This window comes from Centropristis striata, chromosome 24, assembly GCF_030273125.1.
Source record: "Centropristis striata isolate RG_2023a ecotype Rhode Island chromosome 24, C.striata_1.0, whole genome shotgun sequence".
Taxonomy (NCBI): Eukaryota; Metazoa; Chordata; class Actinopteri; order Perciformes; family Serranidae; genus Centropristis; species Centropristis striata.
In genome coordinates, this window is record NC_081540.1 from 20,863,093 (window position 1) to 20,881,045 (window position 17,953).

Sequence of the window (17,953 nt, forward strand, 5' to 3'; positions counted from 1 at the left end):
CAGAATTCTGAGAATAAAGTCAGAACTCAAATAATTTTTTCTTGTGTGGCCCTAATCCTCTTCCGTAAATTTGCGTGTAGTTTCAGCAGTTTAACTACACAACAACGACAAAAAAAAGAAGTAATCTAACTACTTGAATCACTATATAAATGTAGTTTAAGCTGCCGAAAAACGTAGTTAAACTACTAATTAAAGTACATGTAACTGTTCACTACTCCCTAACACTGATGAACTGTACTATACTAGTAAATTTACTTAAATAATAAAATAATTAATTTACCTTCGCGTCATTTATCTTTTGTTGTGTGTTTGTGGAAGCATACAGAGGGGCTCGCGTTAGCTGCAGCAATGATTGCCAAAAAAATCTTTTTTTTTTTTTTAACTAGAGTGTTTATTGGACCTGCTGACAAATATTAATTTTAAAAAATCAATATCTATTGCCATATATGATTTCTAATTTGTATCATTTTTGATAAATCAGGTCTTTTTGTGCAAAAACATATAAAACCTAATATTTTCAAGCTTTTAAGACTTTGATTTTCTTTTTAACATTTTAACATGCAAATATATTTTTTCCCCATATAACACAACAACATCATGAAGTTTTCCTGCAGCAGTGACAGATCCTCCAGTGGAACCTGCAGATTATTTTTGCTACATCTGGTATTTTTGTGCAATTTGTTGCTCAATTTGTTTATCTTCAACACATGTATCATCATCAGGTTTTTCAGAGAAGATAAAAATCACACGATGATGATGTAGAGGTCTCAAAAACATGTGTATCAAATATGATACACTTGGCTTTATAGGGTTAATTAACGTAGCATTATTGATAAAAAACGAGTATTAAATCTGACACGTTGTCATTTATGTTGCATATTTAGGTCATTCCTGCCATCTAGCGGTTATTACTAAAAAATAAATTAAACTAGTATTGAACTTTGTGTTGGTCTGACCTGCAGGTTGCTGGTCTTGTTGTTCAGCGGGGTCCAGGAGCTGAAGCGGGTCTCGAACCCGCGGCTGCGGACCTGCTGCGGCTCGTAGTCCGTCCCGCTGAGCTGCCACCGCTTCACCGAGTGAGGGGTCCACTTCCCGTTCGCTTGCATGGTCTCTATCTGTTTAAATGTTGTTTAAATGTGCCATTCAGAGGCAGATGTAGCTGTGCAGTGGTCCGGCTAACTCTGTGTTTCCTGCTGCAGTATCCGTGGAGACGCGTCAACAAAAGGATGAGCACATTCCTGCACACTCACATCCCTCCTGCTCATTAATATTTAATGAGGCGGCCATGGACCAAACAGCATAAAGTCACTTTATGTTGCCCATACTGAAACTTTAACCCAGGGGTGTCAAACTCAAATACACAATGGGCCAAAATTTAAAACTTGAATAAAATGGCGGGCCAACATTGAACAAATAAACCTTTTAATATATACCAAACATGTTTTGCTTTCACATTAAATATGGAACCAGCAACGCTTATAAACATACAATATATAACTAAATAGTGCAGACATGCAAAATCAAATTTCAAATAAAAAACACATCAATGTCATTAATTTATTAAATAAAAATTAAATAAAAATCGTATGCCTCTTTTCTATTTGCATCCTTCTGATTTAAATATCAAAATAAAGTTTTTCAACAGGTTAATACATTTAAAAATTAAATAGCAATAATAAATCTAGTATTAGCTGTAAATGTGCTGTATTATACCTGCGGGTCAGCTTTTATAGTACAATAATTATATAATAATTTGATATTGGCTCGCGGGCCAAATAAAATTACACTGCGGCCAAATTTGGCCCGCGGGCCAGAGTTTGACACCCCTGCTTTAACTATATAAACGTATAACCAAGGTCAGTGGTGGTTCTAGACCAATTTTACTGTGGGGACCAAGGAGGGGCCAGTATTTAATCAGAGGGACACATTAAAAATTATATTTAAGATATATTCAAAACCTTTATTTTAGCTAAAAGTCTCATATTTGGAAGAACTACATTGATTGAAGCAATGAGACTTTCCAACATTAACAGTTATTTTTGTACGACAATGACATTTCTCTTCCTTTTTGTGCACAATTTTATTTTTTATTTTGAAAGTGCAGTACAGTGAGAATGATCTTAATATTTAGCTTTTATTGCACAATTAAACTATTATACAATGTACACATTCTGGGTTCCTTTTGTGTACAATGAGATATTGTTTGAACAAAAAATAGGGAAGAATTGTTCCGTCGTTCATCGTTATCAATTGATCATTTATTATTAATTAATTAATTAGCCAAAGGCTTCTTCACAGGGGCAGTGCGCCCTGGAGGCCCCTGTGTAGAACCCCCACTGACCAAGGTATAATAGTTTTGGATTTTTCATTAGTTTTAGTTTTAATTTCGGTGTCAATTTTTGTTTTCAAATTCAGTTAGTTTTTAGAGTGAGTTAGCTAGTTTTAATTAGTTTTAATTTTTTTGGAAAATGCTTAGTTTAAGTTGAGTTTTTATTAGTTTTAGGTTTTTTTTTTAATGGGGTATTTGTTGGGTGCCAGATTCAATAAAGTCACAATAAATGTTTTCTTTATTTCCTTTGTCTGATCCATCTCAGCCCCAATACATTTACTAAGTCATAAAACCAGATAGATGAAATAGATTTCATATCAACTAAAAAGGTTTATGTATGAAAAAAGTTGACAGACAAAAACGAAGGACATTTTTTCACTATAATTTGTTAGTTTTGTAAAGACACAATACCGTTTCAGATGGTTATCGTTTTTATTTTTATTTAAGTTAACAAAAATGTTTTTTCAATTCTAGTTTTCGTTAACTATAATAACCTTGCTTATAACTTATTTGATGTTTATGTATTTAAAGTATCAAAAGTAAAAGTACTCTCTATGCAGAATGGACCAGATAAATATATTTTAAATATATTAGATTATTAGAATTGATGCATTTATGTAAGCAATTTTGTTAAGATATGGCTCATTTTAACTACTTAATATACTGTTATGAGGTATACAAAAAAATCAAAACAAAGTCTAATGATTTTGAATATTTTATATTTTGCATCTTGATCTGAAATGTAACTAAAGCTAGCAGGTAAATGTAGTGGAGTTAAAAGTACAATATTTGCCTCAAAATGTAATAATAATACATATTATTCGTATGGTGCCTCAAAACAGAAAGTACACAACAACAAAGAAACACACAACAAAACAAAACAGAATCCAATAAAATAAAACTGTTTAAAATATTAATATAACCACGAATAAATTCAAATAAAGTACATATTAAAATACAGTCTACTATTAGACATATATACAAATAAATTACAAATAATTTTTTTTTTTATCAAAATATGAGTACAAAGACGTGCCTGCTTTTCTTAAATTACAAATATATTAAAATGTGTATTATATGAAAAAATGATGACTCCCAATTATCACCTTAGGCTCACTACAAGAGGTCTGGATCTGCAGAGACTCTTCCCTCGGCCTGGATTTGGATCCAGTCCTGGATTTGGATCCAGTCCAGTATTGAGTGGGTTCATCTTTGGCCCGTGATACTCTCTTCCACCAGCTTTCATGAAAATTGGGCCGGCCATTTTTTTCCTTTGATCCTGCTGACAAATGAACAGAAAACCAAAAACAGAAGCTCCTTGTTGGAGGTAATAACTGCAGGACCAGACCCAAAATGTCGACAAATTAACCCTTTGATGCACAACATTGTGTCACTACTCTTCTAATACACAACAAGGTCAAAATTACCCATATCCATTTTTTAGCTAAGTAGCTTGCTAAGCTAACTACTTAGCTAACTTATTGGCTAAGTATTTAGCTAAGTAGCTTGCTAAGCTAACTACTTAGCTAACTTATTGGCTAAGTATTTAGCTAAGTAGCTTGCTAAGCTAACTACTTAGCTAACTTATTGGCTAAGTATTTAGCTAAGTAGCTTGCTAAGCTAACTACTTAGCTAACTTCTTGGCTAGGTAGTTAGCTTAGCAAGCTACTTAGCAAAGTAGTTAGCTGTGTAATAATACAAAAAAATTTTTGGTAAGCTAACGACTTAGCTAACTTCTTGGCTAGGTAGTTAGCTTCGCAAGTCACTTAGCCAAGTAGTTAGCTGTGTAATAATACAAAAACTTTTTGTAAGCTAACTACTTAGCCAAGAGGTAGTTAGCTATGTAATAATACAAAAAACTTTTTGTAAGCTAACTACTTAGCCAAGAGGTAGTTAGCTATGTAACAATACAAACACTTTTTGTAAGCTAACTACTTAGCTAACTTCTTGGCTAGGTAGTTGGCTTAGCAAGTCACTTAGCTAAGTAGTTAGCTATGAAACAATACAAAAACTTTTTGTAAGCTAACTACTTAGCTAACTTCTTGGCTAAGTAGTTAGCTTAGCAAGCTACTTCGCAAAGAAGTTAGCTATGTAATAATACAAAAACTTTTTGTAAGCTAACTACTTAGCTAACTTCGTGGCTAAGTAGTTAGCTTAGCAAGCTACTTAGCAAAGTAGTTAGCTATATAATAATACAAAAACTTTTTGTAAGCTAATAACTTAGCTAACTTCTTGGCTAGGTAGTTAGCTTCGCAAGTCACTTAGCAAAGTAGTTAGCTGTGTAATAATACAAAAACTTTTTGTAAGCTAACTACTTAGCTAACTTCTTGGCTAAGTAGTTAGCTAAGCAAGCTACTTAGCAAAGTAGTTAGCTGTGTAATAATACAAAAACTTTTTGTAAGCTAACTACTTAGCTAACTTCTTGGCTAAGTAGTTAGCTTAGCAAGCTACTTAGCCAAGTAGTTAGCTATGTAATAATACAAAAACTTTTGTAAGCTAACTACTTAGCTAACTTCTTGGCTAAGTAGTTAGCTTAGCAAGCTACTTCGCAAAGTAGTTAGCTATGTAATACAAAAAATTTTGTAAGCTAACTACTTCGCTAACTTCTTGGCTAAGTACTTAGCTTAGCAAGCTACTTCGCAAAGTAGTTAGCTATGTAATAATACAAAAAAGATTTTGTAGGCTAACTACTTAGCTAACTTCTTGGCTAAGTAGTTAGCTTAGCAAGCTACTTCGCAAAGTAGTTAGCTATGTAATAATACAAAAACTTTTTGTAAGCTAACTACTTAGCTAACTTCTTGGCTAAGTAGTTAGCTTAGCAAGCTACTTCGCAAAGTAGTTAGCTATGTAATAATACAAAAACTTTTTGTAAGCTAATAACTTAGCTTAGCAAGCTACTTAGCAAAGTAGTTAGCTTTGTAATAATACAAAAACTTTTTGTAAGCTAACTTCTTAGCTAACTTCTTGGCTAAGTAGTTAGCTTAGCAAGCTACTTAGCAAAGTAGTTAGCTATGTAATAATACAAAAACTTTCTGTAAGTTAACTTCTTGGCTAAGTAGTTAGCTTAGCAAGCTACTTCGCAAAGTAGTTAGCTATGTAATAATACAAAAACTTTTTGTAAGCTAACTACTTAGCTAACTTCTTGGCTAAGTAGTTAGCTTAGCAAGCTACTTAGCAAAGTAGTTAGCTATGTAATAATACAAAAACTTTTTGTAAGCTAACTACTTAGCTAACTTCTTGGCTAAGTAGTTAGCTTAGCAAGCTACTTAGCAAAGTAGTTAGCTATGTAATAATACAAAAACTTTTTGTAAGCTAACTACTTAGCTAACTTCATGGCTAAGTAGTTAGCTTAGCAAGGTACTTAGCCAAGTAGTTAGCTATGTAATAATACAAAAACTTTTGTAAGCTAACTACTTCGCTAACTTCTTGGCTAAGTACTTAGCTTAGCAAGCTACTTCGCAAAGTAGTTAGCTATGTAATAATACAAAAAAGATTTTGTAAGCTAACTACTTAGCTAACTTCTTGGCTAAGTAGTTAGCTTAGCAAGCTACTTCGCAAAGTAGTTAGCTATGTAATAATACAAAAACTTTTTGTAAGCTAACTACTTAGCTAACTTCTTGGCTAAGTAGTTAGCCTAGCAAGCTACTTCGCAAAGTAGTTAGCTATGTAATAATACAAAAACTTTTTGTAAGCTAATAACTTAGCTTAGCAAGCTACTTAGCAAAGTAGTTAGCTTTGTAATAATACAAAAACTTTTTGTAAGCTAACTTCTTAGCTAACTTCTTGGCTAAGTAGTTAGCTTAGCAAGCTACTTAGCAAAGTAGTTAGCTATGTAATAATACAAAAACTTTCTGTAAGTTAACTTCTTGGCTAAGTAGTTAGCTTAGCAAGCTACTTCGCAAAGTAGTTAGCTATGTAATAATACAAAAACTTTTTGTAAGCTAACTACTTAGCTAACTTCTTGGCTAAGTAGTTAGCTTAGCAAGCTACTTAGCAAAGTAGTTAGCTATGTAATAATACAAAAACTTTTTGTAAGCTAACTACTTAGCTAACTTCTTGGCTAGGTAGTTAGCTTAGCAAGTCACTTAGCCAAGTAGTTAGCTGTGTAATAATACAAAAACTTTTTGTAAGCTAACTACTTAGCTAACTTCTTGGCTAAGAAGTTAGCTAAAACCTGTATCTTGCTGTAAAACCGACATATCTTTACACAAAATCTATTTTATTGTGTTTTAAAAATCCCGACTTTTTTTGGAGTCGGGGTTTATGCATAAGTTTCTTTCCTCTAAACCGAATAATTTAAAAAAATGGTTAAAAAGCTGTAGCCAAGTGATTCAGACAACATATTTATTAAGTCAATAGAAATAAAATCACCAAACAGTTAAAACACTTAATTAAAATAACCCCACACAACACTGGTTAAAATAAAAAGTGACAGAACAAAGTAGGATTTACAATCAAAGCAGCATCAAATGATTATTTTCTCTTAAAACACTCAATCCAAGTCAATTAAAAGGTTAAAACCAATAAGGCAAAAAAAAAAAAGATGAAATGGACAAATTAAGGCATGGTTGTGATGTCGACATTTGGATTATTGAGCGTTTCCCAGCGTCAAAACAACACACCAGTGACACTGTGCAGTGTGTTTCATGTTGCATGGATATGTGCAAATATATTCAACACTGAACGAGGTGTTGGAGGTGATATCAGGCCACGCACACGTAGCAAGAAATCATATGCAAAAACCAAAAAATGCTTTGTTTCTATGGTCAAAATCCACTGTGCATTTCAATAGAAACATTCTTGGGGTGTTTTATTGTCTCAGATTGAAGATCTTAGCTCGGGTTTAAAGCTCTCAGTTCAGAAACACGTCACTTCTGTCACTAGATTTTGATTATTTGAGCTTTAGTTACAGATTGTCTCGTGACAGATGGTACAAAGTGCAACAGAGTTATATATTCATGGATTTAACTGTTGGACACAAACAAGGTGAGTGTTTCTATCAGTATCACTTTGGTTAGCATTGGTTTACAAATCTAGACTGTTTGGGAATTAGTGAAGAGACTAAAGTTGACAGGTTGTAACAGGGATGCACCAATGCCAATATGTAGTAAACTGCACTATTATAGGTCTGAAGCAGCTCAAAGGGATAGTTTGCATTTATTGAAGTGGGGTTGTATGAGATATTTATCCATCAGCAGCAAGGTTAGAATAGTTTGGGATTTTTCATTAGTTTTAATTTCTTTGATTTTTTTTTTCAAATTCAGTTAGTTTTAATGAGTTTTTAGAGTGTGTTTGCTAGTTTTAATTTTTTTTTTTTTTTTGGAAAATGCCTAGTTTTAGTTTAGTTTTTATTAGTTTTAGTGTTAGTTTTTTGTAATGGGGTATTTGTTGGGTGCAATATTTAAAAAAGTCACAATAAATGTTTCCTTTATTTCCTTTGTCTGATCCATCTCAGCCCCAATAAGTTTATTAAGTCATAAAACCAGATAGATGAAACAGATTTCATATCAACTAAAAGGTTTATGTTTTAAAAAAAGTTGACAAAGACGAAAACGAAGGACATTTTCACTATAATTTTAGTTAGTTTTAGTCATTTTTTATTTTATTTCAGTTAACAAAATTGTTTTTTTAATTCTAGTTTTCGTTAACTATAATAACCTTGGTCAGAAGGCAACCTGAGCGATGTACCGCCATATTTAGAAGATTTTCAGCGTTATCTTGCTCTCAGACAGCTTTTTAACTTTAAGTGAAGTGATTTTATGGTCTCGTCAAAGCAACCAGACTCATTGACATAAACAGCAACTTTATCTAGTGGAGAGACAGGCAGTGGTCATATCCTTGGCTTCAGAGAACACCACGCTGGGGAAATACTGCAAGACAAGTAAACGTGCTACATACTAGGGCTGGGCGGTATATCACAGTATTATGAGTTATACCAAAATATTTTAGAAAGAGATAGGCAGTTGAGACAATAGCACCATACCGATATATAATATAATACCTTTTGATGTTGCCTTCACCTATTGAAGAGCAACACGACGTTGTTTGCAAAAGATGCCGCAAACGAATTGTTTCAAAAGGTGGAAGGTTTGGAATTTGATTACGTCTCGTCATGTTTTTGTTTGTTTTTTGTGGCTGTTCTGGTTCTGTGGGTTGTTCGGGTATGCAGCAATACTTCCATGATCACTTTTGTTTTTTGTTGTTTGTTTGTTTTTTTCTATAAGAAAAAATGACTAATTTACTCTTTGTATGTTTTAATACGGTTGTACTCATCTGCAAAACCCAATAAAAAAAAGTTTGAAAAAAAACAACAAAAAAAAAACCAGGTTGATGATGATTACTTGTGACGTTGAGTTAAAACTAAACATTTTGCACGTTTTGTTTAACCCATTGAAGCCTGAAAAGCGGATACGTCTTTTTGTAGTATTTGTATAAGCTCTCAAATACTTTTTGAATTTCATTTCTATCTGCTACAGAGGCTGAAAAATCTATTATTTAGTAGAAGAGTTGACACTTCTGTTGAATTTCCAGAAAAACTTCAGGTTTTAGGGGCTGATTTTAAAATCGCCCAGAGGTTTTACAGGCGTTTCAGGCCTCAATGGGTTAAAATACCAATTTAGATCGTATATCGCCATTTAGCCTTAACATACCGGGATATGAGTTTTGGTCCATATCGCCCAGCCCTACTACATTATATTTACTGAAGTTATCAAAGTACCAGAAAATACTTAAAATATGAAAAAAAGTACTCCCTAAGCAGATTGTTATATGTATAAAAATATATTTTCCTTTATATATTATGAGGTTTTTACTATTGATTCATCATTTAAACAGCTTTTTACTGTGTTTAAGGGAGAGCTAATTTTACCAACTTAATATACTGTTATGTGGTAAGATTTATAAAATTTTCTTTAAAAAAACCTGAAAAGTAACTAAAGCCTGCAGCTAAATATAGTGGAGTAGAAGTGTGAGGTTACATAAAATGGTAAAATACTCAAGTAAAGTACCTCGAAATGTATTTAATAAAGTCAAGTACAGTACTTCTAATGCTGGTCTATCGCTGCCTCAATCCGTTTGTTTGTTTGTTTGTGATATTGTGTGAACTCACCATTAAAAACAGTCTGGTAAAATAAATGTTTTTGTCAGTGGAGTCTGGTGGCTTTGACGAGTATAGATAATTATAATAATAATTATAAGATAATTGTAAAAATATGCAATTCCCAACTACAGGATACAGATATTAATAGATTTTTAAAAATGTACAAAAAAAAGAAAAAATTGTCAATATGTACTGGAAACTTAAACTGATTGTTTATGATCAGTTGTTTTTTTTGTTTGTTTTTTTTGAGATAAAAACATGTACTGGTATGGGTTTTTGTTTGCTTTTTATCTTGTTTGTTTTTGTTGTTTTAAGTGTTTTGTTATAATCAAAGTTTTGTTGGTGTAGGCTACTGAAAATCAATTGTATGTGATGTCAGACCATCTTTTTTTATTTTTATTGTTCAAGTAGGGGGCAGACAAATATAAGAAATGTTTTCTTCTTCTGCTCCTTTCCAATCATGAAGGTGTAGAGTTTGTCTCTGTACACATTTTGTTGTCCATCTTCATGAAAGGAACAAAATAAATAAATAAATTCAGATTTTTTTTTTTTGGTGGGTCATTTTTTCGGTGTCTAAAATCTGTTTTGCTGCTGCATCTACACTGATGGTGGACTAACTACCTCGTACAAACCCCACTTCACTAAATCTGAACCATCCCTCAGATCTCACAGACATTAAACTTCCCTATAAACTCTGACTGCAAGAGAAAAGTCAACTCAATCATCAATCAATCAATCAATCAATCAATCAATCAAAGTCACTGTCAGCAGCTGGTGCATCCCAGTTGTGACATCTTACAATACATCCATCCCGCTGTACAGACACAACGCTGGTGAACAGCCTTTTTTTTGTCATTTCTGACAAAATACTTAAGAGAAACAGATCCTCAAGCTTGCTTCGACTCCTCCTTCACCACTGCAGCCCCTCCAGCTGGCCTCCAGCTGGTCAGACGGGTTGGAGAAGAGAAGAAGAATCAGATGCTGGCGGTCCTCGGGATCTCTTGGGAGTCGGCCAGATTCAGTTTCTGACTGGAGAAGGAGGGTAAAGGAAAAACACAGCCACAAATCTGAAGCTTTTTTTTAACAAGATCAGTGGTGGAAAGACAGGAACCCTTCAACATAAGGTGCCTTTGAGACTTCCCCATTTCCAAAATAAAAGTGCAGATTTTCCATTTAATTTCATATTTATTGTATTAAGTAGAGGTTATGCTGTTAGAAATGCATGTTGGTCAAGCTCCCACACTTTTTTTATAAAGTAACTAACATGGATGGACCTTCAGTTAGTAACGTGACTCAGTTAGCAAGTTTAGACTGTTTAGAAAATATTTTTCAGATTTCAGAAAGGTTTTTATAATCCCTGATATTTCACTATGACAGGGTGGACATGTTAAGCTAGACAACATTCAGCTACACACATAGTGTGATGAAAATTATTAAATATAAGCATAAATACTTATTTTGCAACTAACCACTGTTTCATTCTCCATTAAAGAAAGACTCATTGACGGGAAAAGTGTCACTGAGAGCGTCAGAGGGTTTCTTAAAGGGACGGTGTCCCCATAATGACAGGGTGGACTGCAATTTCAGGGACACATGAAGCATGTTTGAAATTATTATGAAAATAGAATATATATGATCAAAATTACTCATTTTATCAAATCATTTGTTGCGGACAATATAACCATGTAATTGTTTTTCTGAATTAGTATCATTTAACCACTGATTACACACACTGAAGAAGAAAAAAAAAAAAATGAGTATAAAATGAAGGAAACACATTTTAGGAGACTTTTCATTGGACTGATATGTGTGTAAATGTTTGGCCATTTATAATAAGACCTCAGAGTTTCATTATTTTGCTCCATTTTCATGATGACTGGGCAATTCTGATGAGGACACCAAAGGCACTTTATAGTGATATTGACTGAAATACCAAAAGGATACATGGAAGAACTCAGCTCCTCCAGCTGTGGAGAAAAAGAGAGTTTTGATCTCGTTATGCATGTCAAGAGTTAGTTTAGCGATCTTTGATCACTTTAAAGGAGCTTGGACACTTGATCCTGTTAAACATTCACATAAACTCTTAAAGACTTTAACACTTGGGAGGGAATAAGAGGCTAAATCCCTGCTGGGATGTTGAGTCGTTACACATCAATGAGCTGTTTCATCCAGGAGTGGGTGACGTAAAGTATATGCAACAGCACAAATAGCTCAGCGTGCTGGATCACTGACATTTCAGAGCAAGACTGCTACAATATTTGTGGTTCTGTACGATAAAATACAATAACATCTGCATGTCTTAACCCTCTGAACCTCAAGCAGTCTCAGGGTCTCTAATCTGTGTCAACAACCTGCAATTCAGTCCACTTTTCAGTGAATATTTGTGATGTACCTGTTTGTCTCTGCAGAATCAATCATGGCTCACCAGTTGCGCTTAAGGGCGCAGAATTTAATGTTTTTAACAGAATCTAGTTAGTGCAAACTGTTTTTTTTTTAGCAAATTTTTGTTTATTTTAATTAGACATTCAGAATAAAGTGAAGAGAGGCGTGTCATACATGTAGGCCTGTCATGATAATTACTATATCAACTTATTGTTCGATATATATAAATGGACATGATAGCTTTTTCTCTTAAAGTAATGCTGCAAATGTTTGACAGGCAATACGAACTGCACCTAAAAATATATATATATATATTTCCTAAGCAGCCATTCAAGCTGTATATATGTTATTTTCCTAATAAAATAATATAATACATAATGATAATCTCATTGCAATGTTTTTTTAACAGAGCCTGAAAGTCGTTTTTATTTGTTTTGGTTGTAGTTTATTTATTTATGTTTTAATCATCTAAGGTATTTTAATATTTCTTTTCCCCATTTCAATTCCAAAGTTTAATATTCTGGAGATTTAAAAATTCATTGCTGTGGAAAAAGATGCACTTATTATGCTCTAATATCATTATAAAACTAAAACGACATCGATACAACGATACTATCGTTTATTGTGATAGTTTCTGGGAAAATATATCGTAAATATAAAATATCTATGTAATATATAAAATGTGTTATCGTAACAGGCGCCGAGAGGCGCAGAATTCAATGTTTTTAACAGAATCTAGGTAGTGCAAACCGTTTATTTTTGGTGAATTTTTCACTGTAGAATAAAGTGATTTTGAATAAAAATCACAATTTCACTTACTGCTTGATTACTCTTTCCAAACAGAGACGTGTCATACATGACCCATTCAAGGACCGCCTGTTTTTTACAGTTCCTAGCTATGATAAACGGTGTGTTTTTGATGATTTTTTAAAGAAACATAAAGTTCAGAGGGTTAAAAGTATGCTACTACTCAAACATCAATAAAAAATAAGGATTAAAGTTAGAACATTTTCTTTAAAATGATGCTTTCTCCTTACATTAAGAAGTAATTTGTCCATGTTGGTGTCACAAGCCACTTTCCTCTGGTCCTCGGGCATTTCATCCACCTCACTGTAGAGGTCAAAGTGCAAACGGGCCAGCTTCTCCTGCATCTCCCTCACATGCTCCATCTGGCCAATGGAGCACTCATTGCCTGCCACAGAAAGGAGACACTTATTCAGTTTCACCAAAAATGATTAGAAATTTCCCGTAAACATTATCATCTGGATCTAAAAAAGTCGAAAAAAAGACAAATAATGACCAAAAACATGTAAAAATGACCAAAAAGTAGATGTTTAAATGATCAAAAATTACACAAAAGGACCAAAAATAGATGTAAAAATTATTTTTAAAAAGACACAAAATGACCAAAAATAGATGTTAAAGTGATCAAAAATGACACAAAAGGACCAACAATAGATGTAAAAATGTTTTTTTTCAAAAAACACAAAATGACCAAACATAGATTTAAAATGATCAAAAGACACAAAATGACCAAACATAGATTTAAAATGATCAAAAGACACAAAATGACCAAAATTAGATGTAAAAATGATCAAAAAGAGACACAAAATGGCCAAAAATAGATGTAAACATTATCAAAAAAGACACAAAATGACCAAAATTAGATGTAAAAATGATCAAAAAAAGACACAAAATGACCAAAAATAGATGTAAACATTATCAAAAAAGACACAAAATGACCCAAAATACAGTCATGGAAAAAAAGTATTAAACCAATCTGCTCTGTTTCATATCAGTCTTTTCCTAGTCTTGGTTTGGATCATATCAAACGTGTTTGATATTATCTCAAGTCTCAGTGACGTAACACAACATGGTTTTATTCATACTGATTTTGGTTATTATCAAGAATTTTTCCATGACTGTAGATGTAAAAATGACCAAAAAAGGACACAAAATCATCAAAATAGACACAAATTGACCAAAAATGGCTGTAAAAATGATCGAAAAGAGACAAATAATAACCAAAAATATGTAAAAATGACCAAAAAGTAGACGTTTAAATGATCAAAAATGACACAAAAGGACCAAAAATAGATGTAAAAATGATCAAAAAAGACACAAAAGGACCAACAATAGATGTAAAAATGTTTTTTTTTTTTCAAAAAACACAAAATGACCAATTATGACAAAATGACATTATTATTTTTCAAAAGACACAAAATGACCAAAAATAGATGTAAAAATGATCAAAATAGACACAAATTCACCAAAAATGGCTGTAAAAATGATCGAAAAAAGACAAATAATGACCAAAATTAGATGTAAAAATGATCAAAAAAAGATCAAATAAAAAAAAAAAGCTCTGTTTCATATCAGTCTTTTCCTAGTTTTGGGTTTGGATCATATCAAACGTGTTTCAAGTCTCAGTGACGTAACACAGTCACCAACCAATGGATGAGCGGGGGAAAGGTCCCCAGTTCCAGAGCGGCCAGTAAAACCAGTAAAACCACTTCCACAGGAAAAAGTAACACCACAATAATGAGCATATATTTAGGACTGAGCAAGCTCAGTCCTAAATAAAAATATAGTGATGTCATATATTTAGATTTTTGGGGCGCTGTGTCTTAGTAAAGAGAACAGTAAGGAGACCTAGTTAAAATGTATAAATAAATGTATACATACATAAGTAATAAATAATTGATGATTAATGTGTGATTAACTAAATGAAAGTTGATAGAGCTGATACATATGATTATTTAATTAAACACACAATTAAATAGGACATAAATGTAAATCATGAATTAATTTCTAAATGTTCCTTTCCTTTATTCTTCCTTACATCTATTTTTACTGTAAAATAGTCAACTTTTCATGTCAGAAAAACAGAAACCCCTTTTTAGCTTTGTGAGGGGCATTTTGTGGCGTCTTCTCCTCTTTTTTGTTGTTGTTGTTGTTGTTTTTCCAACACCACTAACACAAACCACTGAGTCACACACTAGAGCAGCTGGAGCCAAAAGCTGCTTCTCCTCCATTTGTAAGTTTTTACTAAGAGCACGATGGGAAAAAATTGCATGGTAGGAAAAAACTGCTAAAAGAATCTAGTTGTAGTCTTGCAAATAGTTACCTTGCAAGATTGACAGTCTGTCTAAAATCTGAGAGACTAAAAACTCCAAACACTTGTCTATGGATGTGAGCAGATAGTTTTCCAGGAGTCTTTTCCAAATCTTTTCAAAGTCTTCTGCTGTATAGGTAGCATAAGGCTCCTGGGGGTTGTATGGGGATGTTTTCAGCTTGAGACATATTAGTGTTGTGGTGAAGAATCCCTCTCAATTTACCAAATGCTTGTAGTTTCCCTGAGTGGAAGTCGTTGAGGAGACTGAGCAGGCCTTTCTCCATCTCCTGTACATCTGACACATCAGTCAGAAAAGAGTGCTGGATGGTGGGTGCTGTCTGGCCCTGGCTCTGACTAGATTTACCACCTAAATTATGCCTGGATTTGTCTCTTACTCCCCTGGAACAAAGGACAGAAACAAGAGGAAATGAGTAATTACAGTTAGTGATGACAATCAGGTGTGATCAACTTCGCAACCGTACATGTTTTGATTATTTTATCTTTGAGAAATATAAAAACACAACTCTTATAAGTAAAATAATCAAGGTTGCACAGTTGCTACCTCCTATTTTTGCTCTTTTGGCTAGAGTTAGTCCCCGCATTGTGGCTGGTGCCGCCGTGCCGTCCCCCGGAGGAAGCGCTGCTCTTCCGGCCAGAGCCTCCGGTCGGAGCCGCCGTGTTAGTGGAGGTCCTGGGACTCTTTCTCTTTAGCTTCCGCTCCTCCATAACTTCATGTTACGGTGCTGTCTGGTTAGCTAAAGAGGGCAGAACACGAACAGCTGACACCAGGGACTACAGAGAGCCCTGTAGCTAGCGTTAGCTTAGCGGCTAGCTAGTCGGCTAATTTCCATTCTGACAAGAGTTCCCGTTTCAGTTAAACACCACAAACAAAAGCCGATGGGCACATTTACTCACGTTTGCTGCTTAGCTTAGCTTAGCTTATCGTTTGTAGCACTGACAGACACTCCACACGATTTTAACACCTGTTGAAACATAAAAAATGCGCATGTACTCCGCAGGCTAGCTAGTTAGCTGTAGCCGTTAAACTCTGAACACTTCCTGTTTTGGTGTGACGCACCAGGGACGCGCCCCCGTCATGGTCACATTCCAAATCTAAAAGTATTCTTCTTCTTCTTCTTATTTTAATTGGCGGCTGGCATCCAACTTATAGGTGCATTGCCGCCACCTACCGGATTGGAGTGTGGATCATTAGATTAGCAGGAAATAAAAGAAAACAACAAACAAAACAAAAAGAACAAAAAAAAAAAAAAAAAAAACCTAAATCCTCTCCATTAGCCCTGTTTCCCTCAGGTATTTCCGTACTTGTTTACTGACATTGTCTGATCTTTGCAATAAATTTCCTAGTGTAAAACTGACTTTCTCCCTTTGCATGAATGCTTTTAAATCTCTCCTCTCCCTCTCATACTCCTTACACTCCATCATCTAAAAGTATTCACCACTATATTTAGGATAAAAACACATATGTCATCTCACTTAGCATGCTGATTGAATATTGACTTTTGGAAAAGCATGAGATGACGCATTTTCTCATAAAAGGCTTACGTAACGTGACTAAGTTTCAATTCAGAAACGGATTATCTCTGCGTAGTCTCTCACAGAGGTCCCTACAACAAGAATTGGAACTGGGCCCAAAGCCGGCCGTCGCAGTTGAATATTTTATGTTTTTTTTTTTTTTTAAACGGCTTTTCTAAAACTCCTCTTGTATTTAAAACGACTTTATGAAATCCTTAACGCATATTAGTAATATACAAAATAATCAAATTACTTGATTACTGCGAAAAGCATCTAAAAATCATTCACACACTGTTGCAAAACACTTTTTATATAGGACTTATTTTCTTTTTTTGTGTATTTAATTGATTATTATTAATTCTTTAATTAATTTATCAACTTTTTTATTTTTTATTTCATGTAATTACGATTACACCATCAGAGTTCAGACATACATAAAATAGATATAAACATATATTAAAAATGACATATCTGCTTACATGCTGTCTGTACTATTTCCTGTTCACATACAAATGCAGCTACAACATGACTCTTCTTCCTCTTTGTACATATTGCAATATATTTTATTAAATAATAATTAAAAAATGAATCTACCTCATCCCAATCTGCCATATCTCATTCCATTCATTGTTGCACTTTTTTTGCAATAATGTTGAAACTGAGAAACTGATATTACTTTCACACAAAATCCTCGTTTCCATATTTACATACTATTTATTTTTTATGGATGTCACCATCCTATTTTATCTTACAACTGATTGCAATTGTATCAAATTATTGTCTTTCTGTTGTATTAATGTATTTTTATCATGTTATTATTGTAATTTTATCTTTTATCTATGTTTTACATGGCTTTTGTATTATGATATCTGCAACTATTTATAATATTACTACTATTCTTTTCTTTATATAGATTTTATTGATTTTTATCAAAACAAAAACATAAACAACATATAAGTGCTGTCTTTATTCACAAAGATATCGCAACATATAGGAAAATAAACCATCATCTAAACCAGGGGTCTCAAACTAAAATTACCTGGGGGCCGCTGGAGGCAATAACAAAATGACCAAAAAAAGACACAAAATTACAAAAAACAATACACAAAATGACAGAAAAAAATTAATAAATTACTTTAAAAAGACACAAAATCACAAAAAAGACACAAAATGACCAAAAAATACACATAATTACCAAAAAAGACACAAAAAGACACAAAAAAGACACAAAATGACAGAAAAAAACTAAATTACTTTAAAAAGAAACAAAACAAGACCAAAAAAAGACACAAAATTATTTTAAAAAGACACAAAATTACCAAAAAAAGTGATTAAAGGGACCTTCCACACGCAACGCGGTAAAGTGGCATTCATATAAAACTCACATTAAACTTTCATATCAAGGTGGGGGCCACAAAATATCGTCACGAGGGCCACAATTGGCCCGCGGGCCGCAAGTTTGAGACTAATGATCTAAACCAAAACGACTTCAAGT

At 33.4% G+C, this 17,953-nt stretch overlaps 2 protein-coding genes across 2 annotated transcripts in view; both read right to left on the reverse strand.

Annotated features, from left to right (window-relative positions):
* Positions 1-1,171, reverse strand: part of LOC131962839 (epithelial cell-transforming sequence 2 oncogene-like) — a 32,836-nt gene extending 31,665 nt beyond the window's left edge. The window contains 1 exon segment of the mRNA XM_059327931.1: positions 957-1,171. Within this exon segment, the coding sequence (XP_059183914.1) occupies positions 957-1,106 (150 nt within the window). The 5' untranslated portion in view covers positions 1,107-1,171.
* A 5,488-nt stretch (positions 1,172-6,659) lies between these two features.
* ccdc28a (coiled-coil domain containing 28A) lies at positions 6,660-16,032 on the reverse strand. The gene is made up of 5 exons (XM_059327944.1): positions 15,488-16,032; positions 15,149-15,324; positions 12,848-13,002; positions 11,373-11,395; positions 6,660-10,457 (listed from the first exon to the last, which is right to left on the reverse strand). The coding sequence occupies exons 1-5, from the start codon at positions 15,649-15,651 to the stop codon at positions 10,403-10,405; spliced, it is 573 nt and encodes a 190-aa protein (XP_059183927.1). The 5' UTR covers positions 15,652-16,032; the 3' UTR covers positions 6,660-10,402.
* Between the last annotated feature and the right edge of the window lie 1,921 nt (positions 16,033-17,953).